Below are 26,732 nucleotides of genomic sequence, written 5' to 3'. Positions count from 1 at the left end.
CATTCATCGAGCGCAGTCTGTCTGACCCCAGGGTCCTAGCTGTGAATCACGTGCCTGTTACCCAGGAGCCACAACGCACAGGGGTGGCTGGACTCCGTAACTCCTGATGAATTGTCAGTTGGAGTTTGGAGACCTCGACCCTCTCCTCCCCCAAGGCAGCAGATAATCAGGGACCTGGCTGTGTATCTCATGCGAGATGAATTCTCTGCTGTCACAGAGCGACAGCCAGCTCTAAACAATCCGTGGTTATGTCACCAGGTTGGGGTCATCCAGGTGTCTGCCTTCCTACATTCTCCTTGCCCTCTGGCCATTTCATTAATGCTAGAAAACCTCCATTTTCCAGATTGCATCTTGATGCAGTGGCGGCAAAATGTGCAGCGGAGGGAGACCAGAAACCATTGTCGGAAGTGCTGCAGCGGGGGTGGATGGGGCCTTGAAGGGAGTTTCTGGGGCCTTGGATTTCACACCACTTGGCCTAAGACCCCAACTGATCCCGCTGCTGCTTTGTGCAGCTTGTTCCTCTTCCAAGGGGACCCTTCTGCTCTGTCCAGTGACTTTCCCACACTAGGACCCATGAAGTTCCCAGGCTGCGTAAAGCTGTCCCCTTTCAAGTCTGGACCTACACCCAACCATATGATCTTACAGTCTCTCTCTCCCCTTTTTTTATTCCCAGGGAAGGGGTTGCTTCCATTAGTTTTTTATTTTAAGTGAGAATTGCAGTGATTTTTAATTTTAATTAATGAATTTATTTGTTTGTTTATTTTGCTTTTTTGGGCGCCCTGCGGCATATGGAGGTTCCCAGAGCTACAGGTGCCAGCCACAGCCACAGCAATGCGGGATCTGAGCTATGTCTGCGACCTACACCACAGCTCACGGCAATGCTGGATCCTTAACCCACTGAGCGAGGCCAGGGATCAAACCTGAAACCTCATGATGGTTCCTCGTTGGATTTGTTTCTGCTGCGCCATGGCGGGAACTCTAAGGATGCTTCCATTTCATAGTGTTCTTTTTTCAAATGTGTTTTATCTACTAAGCAAATAGTATGGGAAAGGAAAACTCCAGCCTTCCTAGAGGGCTTTCTGATTATCCAGACCAACAGCCTTTGGGGTCCTGAACTTCCCACGCTGACTGGCATGCTGACCCCTTAAGTAGGGGCTGTTACCTCCCTGTCCTGGCCTCCACAGGACACAAGGTTTCTTTTGGTCATACATAGTTTGTGGTGGACGTAAGTTCCCACAGCCTGTGACCTGCAGCAGCTTCATTTTGGGGCAGAGAAATCTGTCCCCTTCCCCGTGGCTGTCTGGTCTAATCAGCACCCAGGTCTCACAGCCAGCCTTGGGAGTCCTGCTCCACCCAAGGAGACCCCAGACCCCCCTCAGGCACTACCCCAGGTTAGCTGTCCTGCAGTCACGTTGGCATTTACATTTCTCCTTTCCAACTCAGTGAATGGGAAATTGCTCTGTGATTTCCAAAAGCAATTAATTATGCAGAAAATTTTGCATCCAAGAAAAACAAGAATTTAAAAGAACCATTAGTGTGAAAAGTACCACACACCATGCTGGAGTTGGGACGCCCCCCCAACCCCCCACCCCGGTAGCTGTCAGTGTGTTTGTGAGTAAGTTTGTCAGTGTGACTGTGGCCTTGCATCCTGGTTCTAGTTCCAGGATGTGGGCAGCTCATGGCCTCAGTTTTGCATCTATAAATGGAGGTGATGGCACCATGACTCCATCTTCAGGGGAAGTGATGAGGATTAAAGGAGGCGTCTATGCAAAGGGTATCAGGACAGCGCCTGCCTCCTAACAAGCAAACATGCAATAAATATGTCTCTCTTTCTCCCTCACTCTTTCCACCGATTTTGATCATAGAGGACAAAGAAAGCTTAAGATTCCAAATGCAGGGGTTCTCGTTGTGGCTCAGTGGTAACAAACCCAGCTAATATCCATGAGGATGTGGGTTCGATCTCTGGCCTTGATCATTGGGTTAAGGATCTGGCGTTGCTGTGAGCTGCAGTGTAGGTCACGGATGCAACTCAGGTCCTGTGTGGCTGTGGCTGGCAGCTGAATCTCCAATTTGATTCCTAGTCTGGGAACTTCCATATGCCTCAGGTGCGTCTCTAAAAAGCAAAAAAAAAAGAGAGAGATTCCAAAAGCACCATCCCTCCCCCTTCCCCTGCTCCAACTGCAGAGTCCTTTACGGTAGGATTTGTGAGTGAAGGAGGTAGATTTTCACTGCTTTACACTTGTAGTCACCCACAGCATGAATCGGCCTGTGGAAAGTCTAACGCAGTTCTGGGAAAGCTGTGTTGCTGAGCTGTAAACATCACCATCTTTTAGGTCTGGTACCATTAGGGAAAATCAGAGGGTGGAGTCGGGAGTAGACAAAGTCCAGAGGTGTTTGGAGCCTGTGTCATCTCAAGAATATCTCCATCTAGAACAGACAATGGTCAACATACAAAGATACCCAGTAAGACGTGGCTGAAGCTGGCCGCGACTCTGTTGGGCCCGGATTCCTAGATTCATTATTGTTTCAACTGAATAGGCTGTGGGGGGACCTCTGGCAGCCTCTTGGGGGCACGTGCTGCTTCCGTGACCCAGAGTAACCGTGAATAAAAGGTCCTTAGAGGTGCTGGCATCTGAGTCAGGGGCGTTGCGATCCCGCAAAGGGCAGTCACTGACTGACTCACTCAATGCCACCGAATGTGAACCTTCCTCCCGTCTGGGCGGTTCTGCGCCTGAATCATCCGCTCATCCCGTTAGGAAGTCAGCAGCCACCGGGGCAGGGTGGCACGTTGTGCAGGACTCAGGATCCCAGAATCTGCAGAGCCAGGGACATTATTGTAGGAGTGTGTGGGTGACAGTCATGGTGGTGAAGATGATGACGAAGAGGGTAACATTTACGTGACATTTGCAGTGTGCCAGGCACTGTGCTGAGCACTGCACAACAACACCCGCCCCTCACCGCCCGCTTCGCAGATGAGGGGGTGTGATCCTGAGCAGCTTCTGCAGTCGCCCAGGCGGTGCCACTGGAATGAAAGCCCAGAGGGGCCGCGGGGCTGGGGAGCCCAGGTTCTGTCCGCTGTGCACCCCACTTCTGGTGCAAAGTGCGTGTCTCTTGAAAACCAGCCACATAATCTTCCTAGAACACTCAGGGTGTGTGGAATTGAATACTGGATTTTGTTTTTTACCCTTTCTGTATTCGTTTTAAAACAAAAATTTTAAAGAAGAGACCTTCGGATTTTGTCAAATGGATCTTCAGTGCTGCTCACCAAATATATTTCACTTCTCGTTACAACAGTGATTTTTAAAACTTTGGTTTCAGAACTCCTTTATATCCTTAAAATCACTGAGACCCACAAAGGGCATTTGTGTATGTGGGCTAAATCCATCTATACTTCCCATACTGGGAACCAAAGCCGGAGCTATGTTTATATTTGTATTACTTCATTTAAAAAGAATACCAAGATGCCCATCCCATGTTACTGTAAATAACGGAACCTATTTTGACTTAAAAAAACCATGGTATTTTCCAAAACCAAAAAAATGTAGGGAGAAACTTGGCATTGTTTTACGCTTTTGCAAACTTAGTGTCTTCTGGAAGACGCCTGGATTCTTCTGTGTGATTTGGCATTCAGACTTTTGCGGTTTCCCACATCACCTGACCTTTGGAAAAACTCCATGGTACTCTCGTGAGAGCCTGAAAGTGAATAAGAGAAGTCAGACCTTAGTATGGCTGGGAAAATAGTTTTGAGTCCAAGAACCCTAAAGGCTCTCTGAGATTGCCAGGGTCCCCGGACCTCACTTGATGCTGCACTAGGGCCAGAGTAATCTTGGGCTAGAAGCTGCGTGTGCAAGAGCATCCCTTCGGTCTCCTTGAAGTAAGACAGCCTAGGGGCGTGTGCGACTGCCTCGAGCCCAACCTGCTCAGCAACAGCAGGTCACGATGCTGAGGCTGGGGGAGGTGAGCGGGAGCCGGCGCTGCCGCCCTTCCAGGTGGAAATGGGTACCGCTAATCGGAAAGCTGCTGAGCTTCCCATCGAGATGCCCTCCCAACAGACCACACCTTCCATCTGGTTTCTAGGCACCAAAGTGTTTCAGCATCGTAGTCAGCTCAGGCAGGCTGAAGGGGCTGTTGTGTCAAAACACTTCGTGTCCAAAACTTGGTAGCGCTTTTCTCTCAGGTTTGGGCGTGGTGAGAGGGTCACAGATAAACGTGTGGTCCTTGGAATGTGGGCCGTCTCAGGTGCAACCCCTCTCCCCACTCCATCATCATTTACCGTGGCAAAAATGAAAGGATTGTGAAGACCTCGGGAGTGGGATAGCCTTTAGAATCAGAGGTGTGGTGAAGCTGGCAGTTTGAGCTTCTTCCAGCAGCTGGGATTCCTATTGGAGGGTTTGCTGGCTCCATCTCACAGCTCTAAACTTCTTAGGATGGGGGCCTGGGGAGAATCTCTGTGAATGTTCACTCCAGCAAAGGATCTTGGCATTGTCCTGCTAGAAATCCTCCCTGTGGAAATAGATAAAAGCAAAAGGGAAGCACCTCTTTCATATTCCAAATTCAGAATTTTTTTTTTTTTGTCTATTTGCCTTTTCTAGGGCCTCACCCGCAGCATATGGAGGTTCCCAGGCTAGGGGTCTAATGGGAGCTGTTGCCACCGGCCTACACCAGAGCCACAGCAACTTGGGATCCGAGCCGCACCTGCGACCTACACCACAGCTCACAACAACACCGGATCCTTAACCCACTGAACAAGGCCAGGGATCGAACCCACAACCTCATTGTTCCTAGTCGTATTCGTTAACCACTGAGCCACGATGGGAACTCCCAAGTTCATAAATTTGAATTGAAATATTTTTAGCTGCAAATACAGTTTGAGAAAGCTTGCTTTCTGCTTGTGTTCTGGTGGGTGGTTGGTGCATTCACTGACTCAATAAGACTGGAGTGCTAGGTTCTTGGTAGGGCCCAGAACATCAGAGGTGGGTGAGCTGTCACCCCGGGGCATAAGTGCCCCCCTGCCCTGGGAGGAAGAGGGTGCTCAGGACTTCTTCCAGGTTCTCCAACTTTAGCCTGCATCAGGTTCTGTTTCTGATCATGAGGTCTGGAGTGGGCTTGGTCATTGGTGTTTCAAGAGCATTCCCAGGGATGCTGCTGTTGGCCCAGGGTCCACCCTTGGAAAGCCACTGCCTTAAGGTGACCTAGGTTGAGGGTCTAACCCTGCCTAGGGGTCTGCAAGCTGAGGATGAGAAGGGTGGGCAGCTACATCGGCCCTGTGGGGCATTGAGACTTAGTGGGGCACCTGGGAGGGGCCTTATAGCTGGTGTCGGGATGGGAGCTGTTAGCCCAGTGTGGAAGCGGGGGGAGACCACATCTGGACAGTTTCGGAGCTACACTGAGGTTGGGCTCTATTTGGAGGCTGTGAGATCCACTGTGAAGGTCTCTAAGGGCTGTCCTGGTAATAGCTCCTCAGAGGCAAAGGATGCTGAGACACGGCCAACATGTATCTATTGAGTTACCGCCCCCGCCAGCCCCACGGCAGGGCGGAACCTTGCCCCCCACTGTGCAGAGGAAGTAGGCAGCCTGTTGTCTGTAGGCTGAGCTTGGCCTGAGATTGGAATTCACTTGGCTGCGTTAGGCCTGAAAAATGCAAAGCAAAACAGAGGGTTTTAGTGCAATTATTTGAATATAAATCCTCCTTCTAAAATGACCCGTGGAGCAAGCTTCGACCTGAGCTATTCAAATAAGGGAAGCTGACAAGCTTTACTCTGCTCTCCTTGTCGCTTTTTCCAAGTGGAAGCATCTTGGGTTGTCAGGAGGGAATGTGGGACGGGCAGCTCCTGCAGTGGAGCTACGCCGCACATCCACTGAACACACAGATGCGCAAGATTCAAGGACACTGAGATTCTGTGCACCTTGACCTGTACAAGTAACTGTGCAGCCCCTCTCACCCCTCGCTCATTGCTAGTCAAAGGAGAGGGCAGGTGGGTACATTCCCCCAGGGCTGGATCTCCATCTTTGTCCCTGCCCCATGACGGCCACCGCTTCACACACAGCATCTTGCATTGTAGGTGCTTAGTGACTGTGGTCCCTGGAAGGTTGGTATCCCATGAACCTTCGTGGAACCCAGTGCAGCCCGTGCCCAGGTTGGATAAGCAGCACTCTCAGGCCTGGGCACCTAGATGCTCAGGCACCTTTACACGTCCACTCCAGAAGCCTCAGGTCCCGGGCTCCCTCTAGGCTGCACCCCATCCTCTCCAGGCTCAGGGAAAGCAGGAAAGGGTGTTTTCTGGATGTGCAAGAGGTGCTACCAAGTACTGCCTGTTCCCAGGACTCTATCCCAACCCACGTGGGAAAGCGCTCTCTTGAGGGAGCCAGGTGTTCCTTGTCCACCCAGGGACAGGGTGTGCTGGCCTCAGGTGCCTCCAGAACCCAGCTAAAGCTGTGACCCTCTTGGCTGAGGGTCTTGGAGAATGCCCTTGGTTCCTCCATCCGCATCCTTTCATGGGGAGAGGGGGCAGAGGAGACACCACCTCAGGGGGCTGCGATTGGAGAGATAGAGCTGGCCTTGAAAGCACCCTGAGAGTAGTAATGGCAACACTCATATCCAACACTTCACTGAGCCCTGATCTCTGTGCCAGGCACTGGATTCTGGGCCTCACTCTTCCCCACAGCCCTGCTGTCAGTGCTTGTGTTTCCAAAGTGGGGAAACGCAGAGATGGAAGAGCAGCAGGGGTCCCTGGGATGGGAACTCAGGGTCCTGCTTCAGGGCTCGTGCCTTTTCCCACTGTGCCTGGCACCTGTCAGCTCTCTAGGATGGGCACACGGGCTCTTGTAAGGGAGATGATATGGTCCCAGCCAGGCCAGTCCCTGCTCAGCGCCTCCTGTCTCCAGCCTCGGGAGTGGTCCCTGCAGCCAGGAAAGGATGGGGGATGACTGCTGGCTTCTCCCTGTGGGTCTGGGGAGCACCACGTTTTGCACCCCTCACTTCCTGACTGGGTTTGACCATGTTCACAGCCTGGGGAGGTGGGATGCTCAGTGAGAGAGGGGTTTGGGCCAAGGTGACATCTGCATACAGCTCTGTCGTAGGCTAGCACTTGGGCCTTACCAGACAGCAGCAACCGATAGATATATTACTGTTTGCAAACTGCAAGCACTATTAAAGCAAAAGAATGCCCACTAATTCTGCCATTATGCTTTACTGGATCTAGAAAAGATCACTTAAATCCCCCTAAATCAGACTTTGGCTTCACATTAAAATGGCGGCACAAGTCCAAGAACTAAAATTAAAAGAGGAAACGTTCATTCTTCTTTCATTGCTATGGGGGTGAGTGTGAGCTGGAGAACACGTGGTCTTCTTCTCAAAGTCTGGCTCAATCTCTCAGTGGCTCCATGACTTTGGCTGGATGTTGACCTTTGCGGACCCCAGGGCCCTCCCACTGTAAAAGAAGACTAACCTGGGAGTTCCTGTCGTGTCTCAGTGGTTAACGAATCCGACTAGAAGCATGAGGTTGCGGGTTCGATCCCTGGCCTCGCTCAGTGGGTCAAGGATCCGGTGTTGCTGAGAGCTATGGTGTAGGTCACAGACGTGGCTCGGATCCTGTGTTGTTGTGGCTGTGGTGTAGCCCGGCAGCTACAGCTCCCATTAGACCCCGAGCCTGGGAACCTCCACATGCCGGGGGAGCAGCCCTAGAAAAGGCAAAGAGACAATCAAAAAAAAAGAAGAAGAAGACTAACCTGGCTGGTTAGGTGATGGTGTCTTCAGTGACACAGGCCTATGAAACACCAGGCACAGCGATGGTTCTAAGTAAATGTAGTTGTTAGAGCAGAGTCTGGAGCAGTTAGATGTGGGCTGCAGTTTCTCATCTGTGCTGAGACTGTAACACCAAGATGTCCAAGATGAGTATGGGCCTCTAAGTGATTGGAACCATTGTGCGGGCACTCGGATTCATTCACTCACTCACTCATTCAACAGATATTTATTGGACCTCTGCTTTCTGCCCAGCATAATCCTAGGTGCTTGTCTTCCCATGAGGGAGATAGTCTATCCTCAAAGAGGAGATGTGCGAAAGAAAGTGATGGAGGAGAGATGGGGGCAGAAAAGCCAAAGCCACCCTTCGTGGGGCCCAGAGCCAGGGAGGGGAGCCGAGGGAGGGCTCAGAGGAGACCCTTGCGAGCACTGTGACAGAGTCAAAACTAGCCTCTAAGATCACCTGGTGGGGTGGAATGGTTGATGAGACAGGTCGTTAGGAAACGGCTTAAGTAAACCATGGAAATCAGCTTCTCTGCCCTGTGGATGGGGGTGGGGGGAGGAGGAATGTAGTTTTAAATTCAGCTTAGAGCTTTAGGTAAAGCATAAAAACTGGGGCTTGGGCGGGGCGGTGGGGTTTGGAGTGGAGTGGAAGGGTGCTTTTTACCGGAGAATGCTAAACCTGAGAATGGCTTACTAAGAAGAGTTATGGATTGTCTGAAAAGGGGGGAGGTATCATCTGATGGCAGTAGAATAAGTGATTTATTCTTTTGACGTGTAACCGTACAATTCTGTCTCCTCAGTGGTACGCCATCGAGGAAGGAAGATATTAGGGACTAGTTGTTTGTTGAGCTCAGAGTCTTTGTTGACCTTAAAACAACTTGCCTGGAAGAAAAATGACCTGGTGTATATTCACTGTTGAACACAATTTTCTTAGGAAGTCTGCACCCCTGTTAAAGATTAATAGGAGATCTTCTTGTCATATGTTTCTCGTAAAGTCTGTTTGCGCAAGTGCAGACTGTTGGCGTTCAGACTCCATGTGCCTTCCCCATCCCCACGCCCTCCCAGGGCTCAAAAACTGGGCTCCTTTGATATGCGGAAGGTAAATTAACATTCAGCCCAGCAGAGCTTGGAGCTTGGGGCTCAGGTAGCAGCACAAGGCTGTGCTTTGGGGATGGGGGCAAATGAATGGGGGGGGGAGTTTGGCCAATTAGTAAAGTCAAGAGAGCCTGTGCAATTTTAATTTTTCATCTTCTGGGAACCCTTGAAGAAGCCAGATTTGAAAGAAGGCAGCCAGGCAGCATTTGGGATCATTTCTAGAATTTACTTGTGTCTCCCTAAAGTAATCCGAGTTCAGTTTCTCTGGCCATAAACATCACGGTGTGATATTTCCTTCTGAGGGTACAGATGGCACCTCCTTAAATTTACACAGGCCTGATGCCAGCCAGCCAGGCCAGCAGAAAATACTGTGTGGGGATCACAAGTGGCGACCTGGAGGAATGCCTTGACCTGCTTCCATTGGCCCCTAAAACACACGTCTCTGTTTGGAAATGTCGAGGACTCAGGAGAAATCTGTCTTTGGTCCTCATGGAAGGAATAAGCCTGATGTTAATTGTGAATTTATCGAGCACATGCCGACTTTGGACAGGTGGATCAGTGACCTCAGGACAAAACATTTCAGCTGCCAAGTTATTAGGAGATGGGTTCTAAGGGAAATAGCCGTGTGGTCCTCTCTACTCTAGGGCTTCATCAAGGTCTCAGGGTCAGAGCAGAACAGGAAACAACAGCACTGATGAGTCCCATCCTCCTCTAGGAATCTGGAACAGCTGTACACAGGTGATATGTGCCAGGTACCCATAGCCCTTCAGTAACCCTTGGAAGGGCTCACTGTCATTCAACCAGAGTAAATGAAGCTTCGGGAAAGTTAAGGTCCTTGCCCAAAATGTCATGGTGAGTAAGTGGTTGAATTGAGATTTAAATCCTGGCCCATTTTCAAATTCCTAAATGCAAAACCTTTACTGAATATTGCTTTTTCACAGTGTTTTAGTTTTCTGTTGCTACTGTAACAAATTACTACAAATGGGGTGGCTTTAAATAACACAGATCTATTTTCTTACAGTTCCGGAGGTCAGAAGTACTATGTGGGTCTCACGGAGCCGAAATCGGGGCATCCGCAGGGCCGGGCTCCTTCTGGAGGCTCCAGAGGCAAATGCCTTTCTCGCCTTTGTCCTCATTCCTGGGCTCTCAGCCCCTCCGTCCATCTTCCAAATGAGCCGGTCCAGTCTTTCTCACGTTATATCCCTCTGACCTCCTCATCTGCCTCCGTCTTCTATTTTTAAAGACCCTTGTGATTTCATTGGGTCCCTCTCAATAATCCAGGCTGCTCTCCCCACCTCAAGACCCACAACGTTCATCGCACTGACAAAGGTGTTATTACCAAAGGCTCTATAGTCATATGTCAGGAGATGTATTCTTAGGTCTCAGATTCCAAGGTCTAGAGTATACCATCTTTGTGGGCCCTTGTTCTGCCTCCCACGGTAGTTTTTCTTCTGAGCATCTGTCTTGTTTTTAATTTTTGGTGTATCATATACTGTGGAACGAGCTACTCCCGCCCTCCTCTTCCCAGTGTTTTCCAGAAAGCACAGAGCCAAGTATTCAGCTTTCATGTAGCCATGGGTATGTGTGCATTTTGTACTGATCACACCACTCTCTCTGTCTTATCTTTCTATGGCCCTCAATACCTGCACTAATTTTTACATTTATTCTGTTGCATCAAATCTGCATGTGAACGAGAGTTGCTGTTGTGGCTCAGCAATAATGAATCTGACTAGTATCCATGAGGATGCGGGTTCAATCCCCGGCCTCGCTCAGTGTGTTAAGGATCTGGCGTTGTAGCAAGCTGTGGTGTAGGTTGCAGATGCAGCTCAGATCCCAAGTCGTTGTGGCTGTGCATAGGCCAGCAGGTGCAGCTCTGATTCGACCCTAGTCTGGGAACTTCCATGTGCCACATGTTTGGCCCTAAAAAGCAAAAAAAAAAAGGAAGGAAGGAAGGAAGGGAGAAAAGCTACATCTGAATGCATCTCAAAAGTCTTTCTGAGCAAGAGTGAGCATAAATGAAACCATGGTGGGTGACCTTTGCTGCCCTGGGTTCCTGAGCAGTTGATGTGAAACTTCTTAGTTTCCAGAATGAATGGAAGGCGACTTCTGTAATGCATTCCTGAAGATGAACGTGCCTACAGAATTCTGCATGAAGTCAGTTCACACCTTGTGGGTCTGGAGTTTTCAGGTGTGGTTCTACTGGTGGAGGCTGGATTGACTATCTAGCTTTCTCTTTCTGCTAGTGGCCAAAAGTCACCCAAACTGATTACTAAAGTTTCCCTCCAGAGGCATAAAAAACTTAATGGATAAGATTTTTTCTTAAAGAGTTTTGGCATCTTTATCACAGATAGCTGTGGGATATCTGAGAGCTTAATGATAATTTCATCATCCAGGAAAACTCCCAATTTCTTTTCTCCCTTCAGTTTCTTCCTGTGAAAGAGAGTACCACCAAAGCTAGGTTTTCTGCACTCGTGGACGTGCTGTAGCACAGATAACACAAAACAACCTTATTTGACTTGACAATGCGGCATCGGGTTGTTTGTGACGTTTCTGGGCTCCCTTTATGACTTAGAGTCTGCTTAGAGCATGGCCGTCAGTGTGGGTATTGGAGAAATTGACTGAGAGCGGGGTGGGGAGGAGTCCCAGTTGAAGGGCAGCTCTGGAGCATCCCATCAGGGGCTGCGAAGAGCCTCTTCTAGGTCTGAATGGCTTCCTTGCCAACTTATATAACTCACGTTTCAGATTTGCCATGCAGAGATTAGCTATCAAGGCCTGTCATCTGCTCTGCAGATGTTGATAGATGGCTGTCAGTGTTCATGCAAGGTGGCTTCGTGAGGGATGCTGAGATCGATCTGATGCTGACCTGGACTTCCCTTAGGGGGCTGCTGCAGTTTGATGGGATCAGAAAGGCTAAGAAGGCATCACATCTCTGCCCTGCCACCTGCTTCCCTCACCCTTAGAGATAGACCCCAGGCAGAGCATGGACTAGAAAGAACCATGCTGGGCTCTACCTGCATTCCCTGCACTCCTTCCTGTGGGTCAAGCTCAGAAGGCAGTGACCACAGCCTCCTGTGACTCACATGCTAGGTCAGGAGCTGCCAAGTTGCCTGGCCAAGGAGCCAGATGAGCAACCATGACCAGGGCGTCCCCAGGGTAAGGGTTGCAGGTATAGGGTGGCTGGTTAAATGAGCTGTAACCTTCCAAAGAATCTGGATGGGGGACTTCTTATTGTGGCTCAGCGGGTTAAGAATCCCACTAGTATTCATGAGGATGTGGGTTCAATCCCTGGCCTTGCTCGGTGTGTTAAGGGGCAAGCTCTGGTGTAGGTCTCTGATGCGACTCAGAGCCCGCATTGTTGTGGCTGTGGTATAGGCCAGCTGCAGCTCTGATTGGACTCCATATGCTGTGGGTACAGCCCTTAAAAAAAAAAAAAAAAAAAAAAAAGGAAACTGGATGAGGCTGAGCAGGGATTGGTACTTGATCACAGGGCCCTTCCTGTCCCAGGAAACAGAAGCACTAGGCAAGTCCTGAAGGCTTCCCGAGCTCATGGCTCCCTTTCCCAACAACACGGGCTGCGATCTTGTGAAGTCACCGAGGAGCGCATCAGTTAGCTGAGGCTTCATCGTCGCATCTGAAGGAGGCACCCACCATAAGGGGCTGAGGCACACAGGAGCTTTGGGCATCTGTGCCCAGGGCATGTGAACCTGCCCCAGGACCTTTGCTCCAGACAGGAGATCACATTTGTTCCCAGGCAGTGGGCGGACCCAGGCTTTCTGAAGGACAGCCTGAGCCCCCCCCCAGCTTTGCAGCCTTCCCCTGGCAAATACCCAGCCTTTGCTTTGGGAAGCTAGAGTGTATGGTCCAAAGTGGGGAACAGCAAGGCAAGAAAACACCCCCTGCGAGATGTATTTAGCGTAGGTCTGATTTGCTGAGGGATGCTTTCCAGATGTGCTCTCCAGCAGGCTGCTGGAGAAGAAAGGCTAAGGTAATTTTCTAAAAACAGAAAGAGGAAAAATCTGTTTTGTGTCACTGTTCCAGAAAATTACCATTCCAGGGCTCTTGCTTTGTCATCCTGGGGCTGATATGGGCAGCATGTTCATCTAATTGATTTTATTCTGCATAAGAGATTAGCAGTATTAGCAAACTTACTGATATGCAGTCATTTAAAAAAATATGTCCTTTTTCCCTAAGCCCCCCAGGAAAAAAGCAGCTTATCTTAAAATGCCTTTATTCTATGAGCTCAAAGGACTAAGGGGTTTTAAGTAACACCTCAGGATTCCTGGCTTCGGACTTGTCAAATTTGTTTTGGTCAGACTTACTGCCCTCGCTTACACAGATGAGCCTGTTCTAGGTATAGGCATACCTCATTTCATTGCATGTCACAGAGAATGTGTTTTGTACACATTGAAGGTTTGTGCAACCTTGTATTGAACAAGTCTGTTGGCATGGTTTTTCCAGCAGTATTTGCTCACTTTATGTCTCTGTGTCATGTTTTGGTAATTCTTATAATATTTAAATTTTCATTATTATATTTGTGACAGTGGTCTTTGAGGTTATTATTGTAATTATTTTGGCATTTTTCACAATAAAGTGTTCTAATTAAGCTATGTACTTTTTTAGACGTAATGTTACTACTCACTTAACAGACTGCAGTAAGCAAAATTGACATATGCACTGGGAAACCAGAAAACTCATGCGACTTGCTTCATTGCGATGTTCGCTTTATGGCAGCGGTCTGGAACCAAACCTGAGATATCTGAAGTTTGCCTGTATGTACTCTCGGGCCAGCAGAAGATAGGCGAAGATGTGTGCTTCTCTGTGTTGAGCTTGTTGGATGTTTTTGTTGCCAGGGCTTCACATCAGAATGGACCAGAAATTGGGGGACAAGGTGAAGGTATGGGGAGTAAAAATGTATTGGACAATGTGTATTCTAGGTTCTGAGCGAAGTGCTTTATGTAATTGTCACTTAGGTGTCACAGCAGCCACTTAAAGTAATTCTAGATACCATTGGCCCCATTGTCCAGGTGAGGAAACCAAGGATTGGAGAAGGTAAATGCTTGGCTAAGGTATTTGACCCTGGAAGGTACGACTGGGATTGGAAACAGTGCGTGTCACTTTCAGGCCTCCCATATTTGGCTCCTTTAAGTGACCCAGTGAGAAATCTTTCAGAAATTAAGTGGCTTGAATTGAAAACTAAGACTTTAAAGCCCTAATGTTCATGTTAGGTGCAGAGCAAAATGCCAGCGATTTCTTACATGAGCAGATTAATAAATGGATCCTCTTCCAAGGTTCTGAGTTTTTGCTGGTGGACCCGAGTTGCAGACCTGCACGGGCAGTGGTGTTGTCCCCAAGGCTCCTTAATAAAGGGGCACCTGGTTCTTTGACAGGCACATCCTCCTCCTGGGCAGAGTTAAGAAGCTTAAGAAGGAGACTCTGAAGAACAAGCTGGTTAGACAGTGAGAGGGGCAGGGCAATTATACACTTGATGAATTAAATAAACTCTGGGGACATTCAAGTCCAATACCCACCTCACTTTTCCCTTCCAGGGCTGTCACAGGTAGTTGGGGATTCCTCTTCGAGTGAAGGCCCTCTGCCACCACTTGCCATGTGACACTGCGTGAGACCTTAACCTCTTCCGCCTTCAGCTTTGTTGTTGGTGAGATGAAAGGGACCCACGAGAAAGATCTGGGCTCCTTAGCTCAAAGGAATCCAAATGCCTTGACTCTGAAATGATGTGTCATGGCAGAATGAAATCAAAGATGAAAATAATAATAATGCTCAGAAAACAATTTTTTTCCCCCCAAGTAGCCTCAAGTATCCAACACACTGTGTTTCTGAAGGGGAGGGAAATCCAAGCACTAAGTAGTTAAGCAACATATTCAGGAACTCTGGTTAATTAGTGTCAGAGCCTGGACGTTGTTCAAGATCTCAGAGTCCTCTCGGTCCAGGGCTCCGTTCCACCAACCACACGGCTTGTGTCCAAGGATGGAATTTGCCCTGGGGAAAAAAAATATTAAAGGATTAGACTCATCCAGGATGAGTTAAACTGGGTAGTACGGGTATGGTTTTTACCTGTTCACCGTAACACTATTTTTTCCTAAAAGTGTTAACAGAAAAAGTAGCGAAATGGCTTTCCCCCCACTGTCAAAAGACCATCTGCTGTTTGAGAAGAACACGCCTCGATTTTATCATCATAATCATTTTTCTATTTCCAGTTAGCCGCATGCTTCCTTTAATACGGTATTTTCTGCCTAAACCACTGTTTTCTCTTCGGCAGATTTCCTAAGGCCAACTTGGCATTTGCCGGCGTTTTTCTCCTCTTTAAGGGTGGGAAATTTCTCTTTCGGAGGAGATACATTTCTGCGTTAGTGCCTATTCGTTTTCTTTTCATTTTCTCAGAGAAAAACAATCAGGTTTCTCTGCTGTCGTCATGGAGATTTCATGTCTCCAGAAGAAATGCGATGTGGAATTTCTTTGTTAATCCCACCCTGAACATGTAAGCTCCTTGTTCGGGTCACACAGCCCAGGCAGGGGAAGCCATTGAGAAGGGTGACAGTGTGATCCAGAACCCGGGGTGGGTCGGAGGGCCTGTGCAAGGGGGTAGCTGGGGATGCTGGGGCTGGAGGGATAGCAGGTGCCCAGGCTCTGGGGCTCCAACCGTCTGCTGGATGCTTTGCTCCCATTGGCGCCGTGAACTTGACACCACCACACCCCATGTCACCATCTTCCTTGCAGACTGTCCTCTCCCGTGTCCCCCTCCACACTCTCTGGCACCACTGTCTCCTGAGCTGTTCCCGCCCTGATTCTGCACCTTCCTGTTTGCAGTCTTGACTCCCATTCTAGCAATACCCCTTCAGTGGCTCCCACTCCCACTACTTTTAGGATAAGATACAAACTCTGAGGTCATCCAAGGCCCTTCATGATCTTGCCAGCACCTTCTTCTGTCACCCACCGTATGCCTTCTGTGACCTGGCCATCCCACGTGAACAGCTGACACGTTCTGGATGATGCCTGTGTTAGGTGTGGTGGTTGAAGATGCTCTCCGGCTCTGGAGTCCCTGTGAACTTGCACCACCGTGTAACCCTGCAACCTGGGAGGAGTTACTTTGCCTCAGTGTCTTCATCTGTTACATGGGGCTTAGTATCATCTACTAAGATGGTGATGAAAGAAAATGAAATAGGTGACTACCTGTCAAACACAGAGTCAGTGCCTGGCAGGGACCAACACCCCACGCTTGTCACCGGAGGATTATTATGAATGTGATTGGTTACTTTATCATGTGTGTGCTGCTTCCTTCTGCCCGGACTACCTTCTTCCACCTGGACCTGCACGATCCCACCTGTCCCTCCAGCCTCAGCCTCACCATTACACCCTCTCTGAAACCAGCTTCTGTTGGGTTAAAAGCTTAAGTTGTAGGAACAGAATGTGTGGTTTTCAATCCTGGTTCTGCTACTCACTGTGTGACGCTAGTCTAACTGGCTAAGGTGTGGTTTCCTCCTCTGATAAATTAGGATAATAAAGTAACAGCCCCACCTTATCAGGGGGGTCAGGAAAAAGTATATATATACAAAGACTTCATTCGTGTCGTGTCATTTTTATTAGCAGCTTTTCTTACCTGTCGTGAAGGACTAGCCACTGTAGTAGTATAAGCTTTTTACTTGTTTTTCTTGGCTTCTTGATGGCAGGTTATTTGAGTTTGGGGATAGGGAGCTTATTCGATGTTATCTCACAAGCACTTGACCCGTCCTTCAGTGAATGGAATGGACAAGAAGTCAGCTGCTTTGTCAGTACACCTGCTCGTTGCACACATTGCTTTAAGAGATTGCAGAAGACTGCGTTGGGATGGGAAGACCTTTGGGGAGGACTGTTTTCTTTCCTTGGTGGATACTGGAGATGGCAGGTCCGTTTATGACACCATTTCCCATTTCATTTGATGCAAAGATAGTTGAGATGGGAGAGGAGGCCTATCCTGGAAGTGCTGGGGCTCGACTCCTGAGACCCCACACCTCCGTGTGACTGGCTACATCGTGTCTAAATAAAAGCATGTAACTACTCCCACCAAGGCCATGTTCAAGCTGCCACTGTGATGGTAACTAACTTGCAAAGTTCATGAAAATATACCAGTCTGCCCAGTAATGAGCTGGCCCTGGCATACCACCATATAAACCTCTTTCTGACTTCAGTTTTTCTTTAATATGTGAATCTCATAAAGTGGCCATCCTGTCTCCAGATATAAATGGCAGAGGGAGGCGGGTCGGAGGTGAAGGAACCAGGAGCACGTGGGTGTTTGAACCACACTGCAGGTGCTCACAGTTATTTTGAACCTCTTTCCGTTCCCCGGGCTGGTTTTGTCTTAGGACTGGAATGTGGGCTGACAATCTTCTCTCAAAAACCAGCCTGTCTGGGGTGATGCTCAGAGCAGTATAGCTGGTTTTATCCTCCCAATCAGGGTTATGTTCTCTGCAGCAGACTGACTCAATTAGCCTTTCATTCCAGAGTCCAATTGTGAGTCAATTCTGAGGTTGTTAAGCAAAATGAGTCTGGTGGCATTAGCCTCGCGCTGGAGGATAGTAATCCGCATCTCGGTGCCGTTCACTCCATCGTCAGCTCGAGAGGCTACACGGAAACAGGAGACTCAGAGACAGTGTGACCTTTCGTCTATCTCGAAGGGTCGGGGTGGGGGGGGACGTCTGGGAGCACAGGAGCTGCCAGGTCAGAGAGCCAAGCCGATCGGGGTGTGTGCGGAGCTGGAGCCCCAGCTGCCTGAACCACAGTTGGCCTCTGCAAAGTTAGATGCCCAGTGCCATGAGATCATTAACTTTCACGACCAGGAAAATTCTTCTGAAATTAACACTCCCTCCAAGCTGGGTGCCTTTGGTGCCAGTCGCGTAAGCCTGAGTCACCTTTAGGGATTTCCTCCGAAAAATAAATCCTTTAACCAGGCCACTGAAAATGACCAGGTTTTATGCCCTTCATTGTGTTCAGCTAGAGTCAGCAAACCCCAGCTAGGCTCAGAACGTGGGAGCGATCCAGGCACACACGCACAGGCGCGAGCACGAGCCTGGTTGGAAGGACTTTGCCAAGCCACTTAGCTGAAGCACATCGCCCGGCTTGGGAAGTGTGCTAAAGGGCCTGTCTGAGGAGCATCAGGTGCTGTGCAAAGAAAATAAAGTGGAGCTCCAGCACCTGCCCCGGGGATTCATAGCGATGGAACCTGGCACAGGACATACGGAGGAGTGTACAGATCGTACAGATGGGCACGGATAGGGAGGCTCAGACATGCCTTATTGACAAGGGTTCAAGGAGAGACCAAGCCCACACACACACTATGCAGACTTTGCCGTGTGCTGCGAGCTCAGATGATGTCAGCAGGCCTTTTAATCCCCTTTCAGGTAAAGTTATAGGAAAGAGAGAATGCGCTTCCTGCAGGCCTTCTACAAACCTCTGCCGTCTCCACCCATCCTGCCTCGCTTGGCTGGCCCCATCCATGCAGACTTGTTTATATCATTAAGTGTGCTAAGTAATTACCGTTTCTTGGGGGAAAAGAAGTAAAAACAGCCCTGAGTGTGCCGGCTGCCGACTCGAGTGAACTAAAGGGAAGAAAGCTAAGACAGCCATCTATTGTCTCCCATAATTGCCAGATAATTTAAATTCTCTCGAAGTCCATTGTGTTCTTCACAGAGAAACAGGGCTGTTGTCTGCTCAGATGACCTCAGAGGTGGCCCAGCTCTCATTCAGGATTTCTCCAACAATATCCTCTTCAGATTGAAAAACAGCCAGTCGGCCACAAAGAGCCCTTGCCCCACCCCGCCCCCGAGCCCGTGCTGTCTGTGTCTCCTCTCGACTGCTGCAGTGTCACCACCATCAGAAGCCCTGGGTGGAATGTGCTGGCCCCTGGAGGCTTCCCAAACTGCAGACAGAGGCTGACCTTGACCGGTGGACTTCCTACACCCCAACAGACAGGGAGATCGCACCCAGAGCCAGCGTCACCCTGTCCCTTTGGGCTTTCCCTTCAGTTCTGGAAAGGCCAGCCCCCTCTCGGCGTCACTTGCATGGAGTGAATCACCCTCCCCCTCCACCTGGGGGGTGGCAGGTGACAGATGACTTAGGAGACAGATACGTGTATTTTTTAAGCCACTAGAAATTACGGGAGCAGATGGGCTGTAGGATCCTATTTTGATGCCAGGAACATGTTTCTGTATAAAGTAAATATTTTCCCAGTGTGGACCTCCGGTGAGTGTGCAGAGAGGCGTATTTCCTAAAGATGCAAATAAGTCTGGTCAGAAATAAATATTGAATGGAAACTTCAAAGCCTCTAGATTTCTCCAGTTATAGGCCCTGAAGACTTCTCTGCAAAGAAGCAGACCCAGGTGGGCGAGGGGATGGCTGGGGGTTGTATAACAGAGGATGCTAATATTTTAAGAGTTCGCATTTTCTGTGTTTGGGGGGGTGCGGTGGGAAAGGCCTCTCAAGAGAGAAATACAGAAAAATTGTGTCCGTCCAGAAGCTGTGGATATTTTCAAGCACATTCCCCACCCCCACTCCCCACTTTCTTGCAGATCTCGCCTGGCGGATTTTTTTACCAACTGCCAGCCGGAGTCAAGGTCTGTCAGCAGCTGTCTAAAGGAAAACTACGCCGACTGCCTCCTCGCCTACTCTGGGCTTATTGGTAAGACTGGGGAGAAGTGGGATGGGAGGAAAGTCTGGCTCACAAATACTCAGACCCCAGGGTGACTGCCACTAACGCTGGATGTAAAAACCTCCTAGTATCCCCCTGTGCCTGCCTTGCCATGTTGGGCCCTTTAGGCCGCTTAAAAGGGGGACTAGAGGAAAGAGGATAATGCAAGCGCAAAGGCAGGAAGCAGGGATTATTAAAGAGCTGGAAGGCAGCAAGTGTGAAGAACTGGGAAGCATCTTGAAGAACTGGCCACAAAGAACAAAAAGGGGTGGGGGGGGCATGGTTGTGGAAGAAGAGAGCAAGTCAAACCCAGTGAATTGAATTAGGGAACTTGGAAGTCATTCAGTCTGGGGAAATCAGAAAGGCTGTTTCCCAGAAATGGCCCTTTGGAAAGAAAATCCCTGAATCTAGGCATTCGGTTCACCGTGAACAGTCTGGGTCAAAATGCAGCTTCTGGTGAGTAAGGGGGATTTCGCCTAATTTTTTCCCTGGAGAACAGACATAGCAGAACCATCTTTTCTGTCTTTGAAGACTGGAGGCCTTAGAAGAACCAGGTTCTTGGCATTCAGGAGAGCAGTGTGATGAGATAAGGCACCAGTGAGCTGGGAGTGGGACAGAAGTGAGAGGAATCTGTGCCCAGGGGTAAACAGGGCAGCGGGAGGAAGGAGATGCCCAGGTGCCATGTGAGAAGGAACACATGGGGAAGGCTGGGGAAAACCACGGTTGTCAGAAGCCGGATGCTCAGCCAGGGTGTGAGCACCTGCCAGCACCAGGCATGTCACCAGGCAGGAAGGCCATCCCACCAAGACTGACAGCACAGGCCACAGGCTTTGTCACCAGAGTGTCTTCAGCAAGAACCATTGGGGAAAATCACTGACTATACTTAACGCAGGGAGATAGCAGGTGCCTGCTCACTTGTCCTGACATTTCGTGGGATCTCACCAGTTATTGCCATTCTCACAATATGTCCCATGAGCTTTCCTTCCATCAGTACTCCAAATTTGCACTCACCCTCTTTTCGTACATAAAGCGGTCCTGAGTAAGGATTGCTTATCAACTATGGAATTAGAGGTTTAAGAAATAACAGAAGCAATTAAGGTGTGCCCATTGCAAAGAGTTTTTAAAAATACGGAGAAACAAACCCAAAGGAGACGGTAATAAGAATCTAGAGTCCCACTCCCAATGGAATCGCTCTTAACACCTTAGTCCGGACCCTCTGGGCTCACACGGTCATTAAGCTCCCCATGAGGGGCCAAGGTGCAGGGCTGCCAGGTGTTTCTAGTTTGGCAAACTGGTACCTGCTGAGATGATGAAACCTCATTATTCAAGGGAATCGCTGGTCCAGACAATGCATTGCGTGGACCCAAGTTATTTCTCTCTTGGGTCCAGATCTTTCCCTCCACACGGGTCACTGGGTTCTAACTTCTTTCAGGACAAAGCTTGTTTCTACTTCTTCTGAAGGTCCAGGATCCATTATGGTGCAAGCATACAGTGGGCACTTCATAGACATACTCTAACTCTTCACTCAGTGTTTGGGGGTGGCCGTGCCTTTCTCACCCCAAGTTAGTAGCTGCTCTCTGCCGTGGGTTGAAGCGTTTATCCCAAGGTATAATGGGACACTATTTAGTTCAAGTCAGCAAGGAATGTAGGGCAAAGAAGATATGCCCTTGACCCAATAGAGCTTGGGAAGAATTTTTTTTTTCTATTTCTGAATCAAATATATCCTGTGGCTCACAGGACTGCCTATGACTTCTTACTTCCACAAAGTATATAAAAACAGAAGGCTCCTTGGCATGAGTAGGCATTGCCTGATGTGAGCCACCCAGGAGAAGACATTTGGGTCGTGTTAAGTATAAATGCATTGTTTGTTTGTGTCAGTAGAGAGCTCATCAGAAAAACAGTGAATCTGGGAAGATGAGGGCAAGAGAGACCACCCAGCGTTGCTTTGGGGACTTTTGAGGACTGTTGAGACAATACTCTAGGAGCCATCGGCTTAGAGAACTTCCACTGTTTATTTCCAGTTCTGTCACAACTTAGAAGACTTTATTTAAACCAGTTGAGAGTCTGGTGAGCCGAGGCCCCCTGACATACCTTCAGGATGTAAGGATAGCTCCTCAGCTTCCCAGTGGCCATCTGAAGGAGCCATTTGCTTCCGAGGGAAGTGGATGCGAAGTCCTAAAAGGATTTTTAACATATGTAAAAACCAGCTCTGTCTATTTATGAAGATTAATGACATTTTCAGGAAAATGCAAGGGATTTGGCATCTCATGCATTCTAAGTTAATTCTCTCCTACTCCATGGCATCCATACCGTGTGTGCAGAGAAAAATACCCAAAGTGCAGCTCAAGGAGTTCTGTTAGATTTTTTTCCTAAGTAAATGTGTAAATTATTTTATGTGCTTAAGATAAATTGCCAAGAAAACGCACTGCTTAACATAATTTCCCACTCAGCAAACACAATGTTTTGTAATTATCCACGGTGCCTCCGCCGTCAGAGGAACATTTGTTTCTTTGTAGGCTACGGCAAAGTTTGTGTCACCACACGAGACTAAAACACCTTGTTTTTACTCTTTCAGGGACAGTCATGACCCCCAACTACATAGACTCTAGTAGCCTCAGCGTGGCCCCCTGGTGCGACTGCAGCAACAGTGGAAACGACCTGGAGGAGTGCTTGAAATTTCTGAATTTCTTCAAGGACAACACATGTCTCAGTGAGTGGGAAAAATAGGCAACACACACACACACATGAACTTGAACTCCCCTCTGAGTTCAGGCTATACCTTCAGGGTTCTTGTGTCTGCCTCCTCTCCCTTCTCTCTCTCTCTCCTCTCTCTCTGTCCCTTTTTTTCCTGATTGCTGATGGTGGATCCGGTTCCTTTTGGCCACATTGCTTGATGCTGCGGGAACAGAGCAAGCGATGAGCTGGGTGCTGCCAAGACAGCGAATCCAGAGGCCTGAGAATGAGAGCGAGTAATTCAGATGACCCAGGGGACATGATGTGGGAGAGAACACGTCTACCCACAGATGAGAATTTGATCTTGGCAAGTCAGTTCCAGAGGTTCTTAAAACCTGGGCAGAACATACAATATAAAAGCTCAGATAAATTTCATGGAGATAGGCCTCCGAGGAGGGCTTTCTGAGAAAAATTAGCATGTAGCATCCGTAGCCCCCTGGATGTTCAGGGTTGGCCCAGAGGAGAAGCAGGCGTTCTTGAGCGGGGTCGCTGGCCATGCAGCAGGGGCTTCAGGATGTCAGTTATCTCCCAGAGGAGATGAGCACGGGGCTGGGGAGGGAGGCTCTGCTTGGAAACAGTATCGCTTATTAGTTCAGGTTCCTTTAGGCCATTTGGAGCTGTGTTTTCCAAAGGGAGAGGGAGACAGAGATGTAGGGATGAGAACAATGGCTTCATCATGCACTCTGAAAGCACCGTGCCAGGTCTCCCTTCTACCCACTGAGATGTGCAGGTGCCAGGCCCGCTGACATGCTTGCGAACCTCACTCACATTTCGTGGCAGCTGCCATTAACCTATCAGGTGTCTTCTTTTTGTGCACACTCTGCGGGGGTGTAAACTCACACTGTGACGAGTATGTACGGTCACTGATGAAACCGGCACGAGGGTCCTGGGAGACACGAGTGCTATCATCTTCTCTTCACAGTTGAATAAATGGCCAGTATTCATATAGATCATCCATGCCAAAGACGGGTCCAAAGCCCGAGTTCCTTCTTCTGTAGCCCCCTGTGCCCTGAGGGCCGTTGTGTCACCTGTTGTCACAGGGCCTGTTGGATAAGAACACATGCCTGAACATGGGGAGCAGTTGTGGCTTCTAATGGGAAGTATGGACTGTTTCAGCTCCCCCTCTGAGTGCTGTGCCATCAGGTGACAATTGCTCCCTGGTACTCTGACTCCTGAAGAGTTACCAACCATGTGCCATGTACACATGAAAAGGCTTTTTTCTGGTCTTTTTTTTTTGCCGTTTCTCAGGCTGCTCTCGCAGCATGTGGAGGTTCCCAGGCTAGGGGTCCAATCGGAGCTGTAGCCGCCTGCCTACGCCAGAGCCACAGCAACACGGGATCCGAGCCATGTCTGCGACCTACACCACACACAGCTCACGGCCACGCCGGATCCATAACCCGCTGAGCAAGGCCAGGGATCAAACCCGCAACCTCATGGTTCCTAGTCGATTCGTTAACCACTGCGCCACGACGGGAACTCCTGAAAAGCTTTTATGGTTACTTCTAAAACCTCCTCAATTGTTTCTTTCGTTGAAAAGATGGATCTAAGTGATTCACTCAATAGGTGCCTGAGTTAGTGTGGTCGCAACCAAATTCTTTGATCATCTGAAAACTAAAATGAACTTTCGGACATTTAAGTGAAATATAAACCTGTAAAACTTAAAGTATGGAGACATTTGCCAAGAGTGGGCACACATGGAAATATACCTTTAGCCTCTTGTTCAGTCTTGACTGATACACACACACTGTGTGTGTGTGTGTGTGTGTGTGTGTGTGTATCCTCTCTATGTTATATGTATCTCCTATATTATGTGTGTGTGTATATATATATATATCCTGTATTATATATATATATATCTCCTATGTATAGTATATATATTTCCTATATATTCTAAAAATATAGATATATGTTTGTAATATATATGTCCTCTTTTTTACATCTTGCACACTCTTCTGGCAGAATCCATGTTTTAATGAAGACAAAGCAATGACAATAGCAGTCAGTGTGAGAAAAGATTATACTCACATGGGCTGGAAAACCACTACCTCGTAGAGAAATTAAAGTCGTCCCTGATTAATAATATTTTGGTGAAGGGAAGAATGGTATCTTATTGCTTTTAAAGACTTTTCAATAAAAATAAATGCATTTGGCCTTCAGCAGGGACCAAAGGCAGCCCGTTTATACTTTGATAGAAGGAGCACAGCCTACCAAAGACACAGGGCTGCAAATTCGGTCTCTTGCAACAGGCCCCAGAGTAGGAGGAATAGGAATTTGTAGATTCCAACCCAAATGCAATAACCCAGTTGTGCTCCCTTCAAATTAATCAAACCTCTCCAATCCCCCTGTCACATGCACAGACAACTCCGACCTATTGTTTCCTTCTGGTAACTGGGAAGGGAACAGTTATTTTTACGCCAGAGTGCCTGGCAGAGGAGACGGAAAAGAGCAGAATGACCTGGAGGTGGAGATGAGATACCAGTTACTCCCTCCAGTGCTTTCTTCGGATGCCACTTTCGCCTCCCGGGACCACTTCATCTAAACTCCAGTTCTCCATTCTCACTCCACCGCTCCCTGAACCCCACCTCTGCTTCGTTCCCTCGGAGCTTTTCTCACCACCTAATGTATGATATACCAGAATGTGACCTCCATGAGGACAGGGACGTCTGTCTCTTGTTGCCACCATTGTCGTCCCCCACAGAGCAGTGCCTGGCCCTCAGTAGATGTTCCACTGACGCGTGAATGATTGAGCAGGTGCACAAACCGTCATCTCAAGTGGCAAGGCAGCCACGCTGGAAATCACAGAGGCTTTCCACAGATGACATGCGTCTCCTGCATCTGTGTGTCTCAGCAAGAAAAAGGAAGATTTTGTTGTCATCTTGGGTCATGCAAGGAAACTGGTCTTTCTTTACCTTCCACTCACTTGTGGAAGCCATATCACGTGGCCAGGAGCATAAGAAGCACTGATATTAATTTGAATCTGTTTCGTACAGCCTCAAAAATGAAAGGTTTGGAAAACAAGCTTCCAATTTGCAGAACCTAGAGGATAACAATTTTAAAACAAAATGTTACTTCTAAGATGAAGATTAGGCTTAAATTATTCTGTCTCGTATACTGAAAAATGCCAGCTAAGAGTCATATATTAACAACTTGCACATTCAGGTCCCAAATGGAGGAGTTTGATTTCTTATACAATGAATATGAAATTAAAAAAATTCCTAAATCCACGCCAAATCCCCGAGGACCTGATTAAAAACTGTTTTTTATTCATTTGGGGGAGGGGAACAACACACAACCAATTTACTCTTGCCGTAAAAACAATCTAATCCCATGAAATTGTAATAAGCTTTTAAAGTTTTACATTTTAAACTTTTCATTTAAGCAGGGCTGCTCCTTCCTAATTATGCAGATTTTGTTTGGAAGACTGGAAGCGGAAAGGGAAAAAATAATCTTACTTAAATTTTCACCACCTATCATTGAGGGATTGGGATAGATTTTTCTTTTAAAGAAACCCGTTGCATTGGTACTTTGAGCAATGCCAGCCTCATAGTGGGTGCTCCGTGGCAGTGAACCACTTTTTTTTTTCTGTTTGATTTTACTGCCTGCCAAATTCACATGAATGCCACTGAGTCAACTCAGTCTCATAATAGAGATACGGTACTTTAAAAGAACACTAATTAGTTTGCTTTTAGTATACAATTTTGACAGAGCATGAGCGTTTTCTTGGAAGATGGAACAGTGATTGTGACCCCAAATAACAGGTCTGAGGCTGGGTTTCCAATGGCTTGAGTGATGAGTGTCTCAGGGCAAGGATCTTGCGCAGCACCTGTTCCGTGAATAGGGACACAATAAACATTTGTTGCACTAAGAGCGTAGCTAAGTGTCCAGCTCAGTGGTTAATGAATGAATTGATTTTTGAGCACCTGACCCATGGCTGGCACTCAGCACATGTAGGGTGGATGGATGGGCTTTGTTCAGAGAGGTCCAGGGCTCTGGGCAGAATTTCTCGTGTGCCTCTCTGGCTTCATGTATCCTGCTGTTCCATTTGCTGCTTGACTTTGAAATTGGATTTTCCCCTGTTTTACTGCAGAAAATGCAATTCAAGCCTTTGGCAATGGCTCAGATGTGACCGTGTGGCAGCCAGCCCTCCCAGTTCAGACCACCACTGCCACCACCACCACAGCCTTCCGGGTCAAGAACAAGTCCCTGGGGCCAGCGGGCTCTGAGAATGAAATCCCCACTCATGTTTTACCACCTTGTGCAAATTTACAGGTAAGAGTAGGGGCCGAACGCCCTGTTGGCGCTCACCTCTGGGGGTGCAGACTCATGTTCTGAAATGCATTTAGAGATGCGTGGAAAATGATAGAACGCTGCTCAGGTTTGAATCTCCAAAGTGCGTTTTAACCACCAGAGATGGGCAGTGTGATGTGCTGCAGAGTGGAGAGAAAGACGGGCTCTGGAACCAACCCTGCCATCTATGAAGGG

General features: G+C 48.4%; 1 protein-coding gene across 7 annotated transcripts in view; it reads left to right on the top strand.

Annotated features, from left to right (window-relative positions):
* Positions 1 to 26,732, top strand: part of GFRA1 (GDNF family receptor alpha 1) — a 226,400-nt gene that overhangs the window by 164,644 nt on the left and 35,024 nt on the right. For all 7 annotated transcript variants that reach the window (XM_021073393.1, XM_013983783.2, XM_013983781.2 and 4 more), the window contains 3 exons: positions 19,399 to 19,508; positions 22,093 to 22,227; positions 26,338 to 26,519. In XM_021073393.1, the coding sequence (XP_020929052.1) occupies positions 19,399 to 19,508; positions 22,093 to 22,227; positions 26,338 to 26,519 (427 nt within the window). The remainder of the gene's footprint in view (positions 1 to 19,398; positions 19,509 to 22,092; positions 22,228 to 26,337; positions 26,520 to 26,732) is intronic.

This window comes from Sus scrofa, chromosome 14 (assembly GCF_000003025.6).
Source record: "Sus scrofa isolate TJ Tabasco breed Duroc chromosome 14, Sscrofa11.1, whole genome shotgun sequence".
In the NCBI taxonomy this organism is placed as follows: Eukaryota; Metazoa; Chordata; class Mammalia; order Artiodactyla; family Suidae; genus Sus; species Sus scrofa.
Note: the sequence above shows the minus strand (reverse complement) of the source record. Positions and strands in the feature narration are given on the sequence as shown.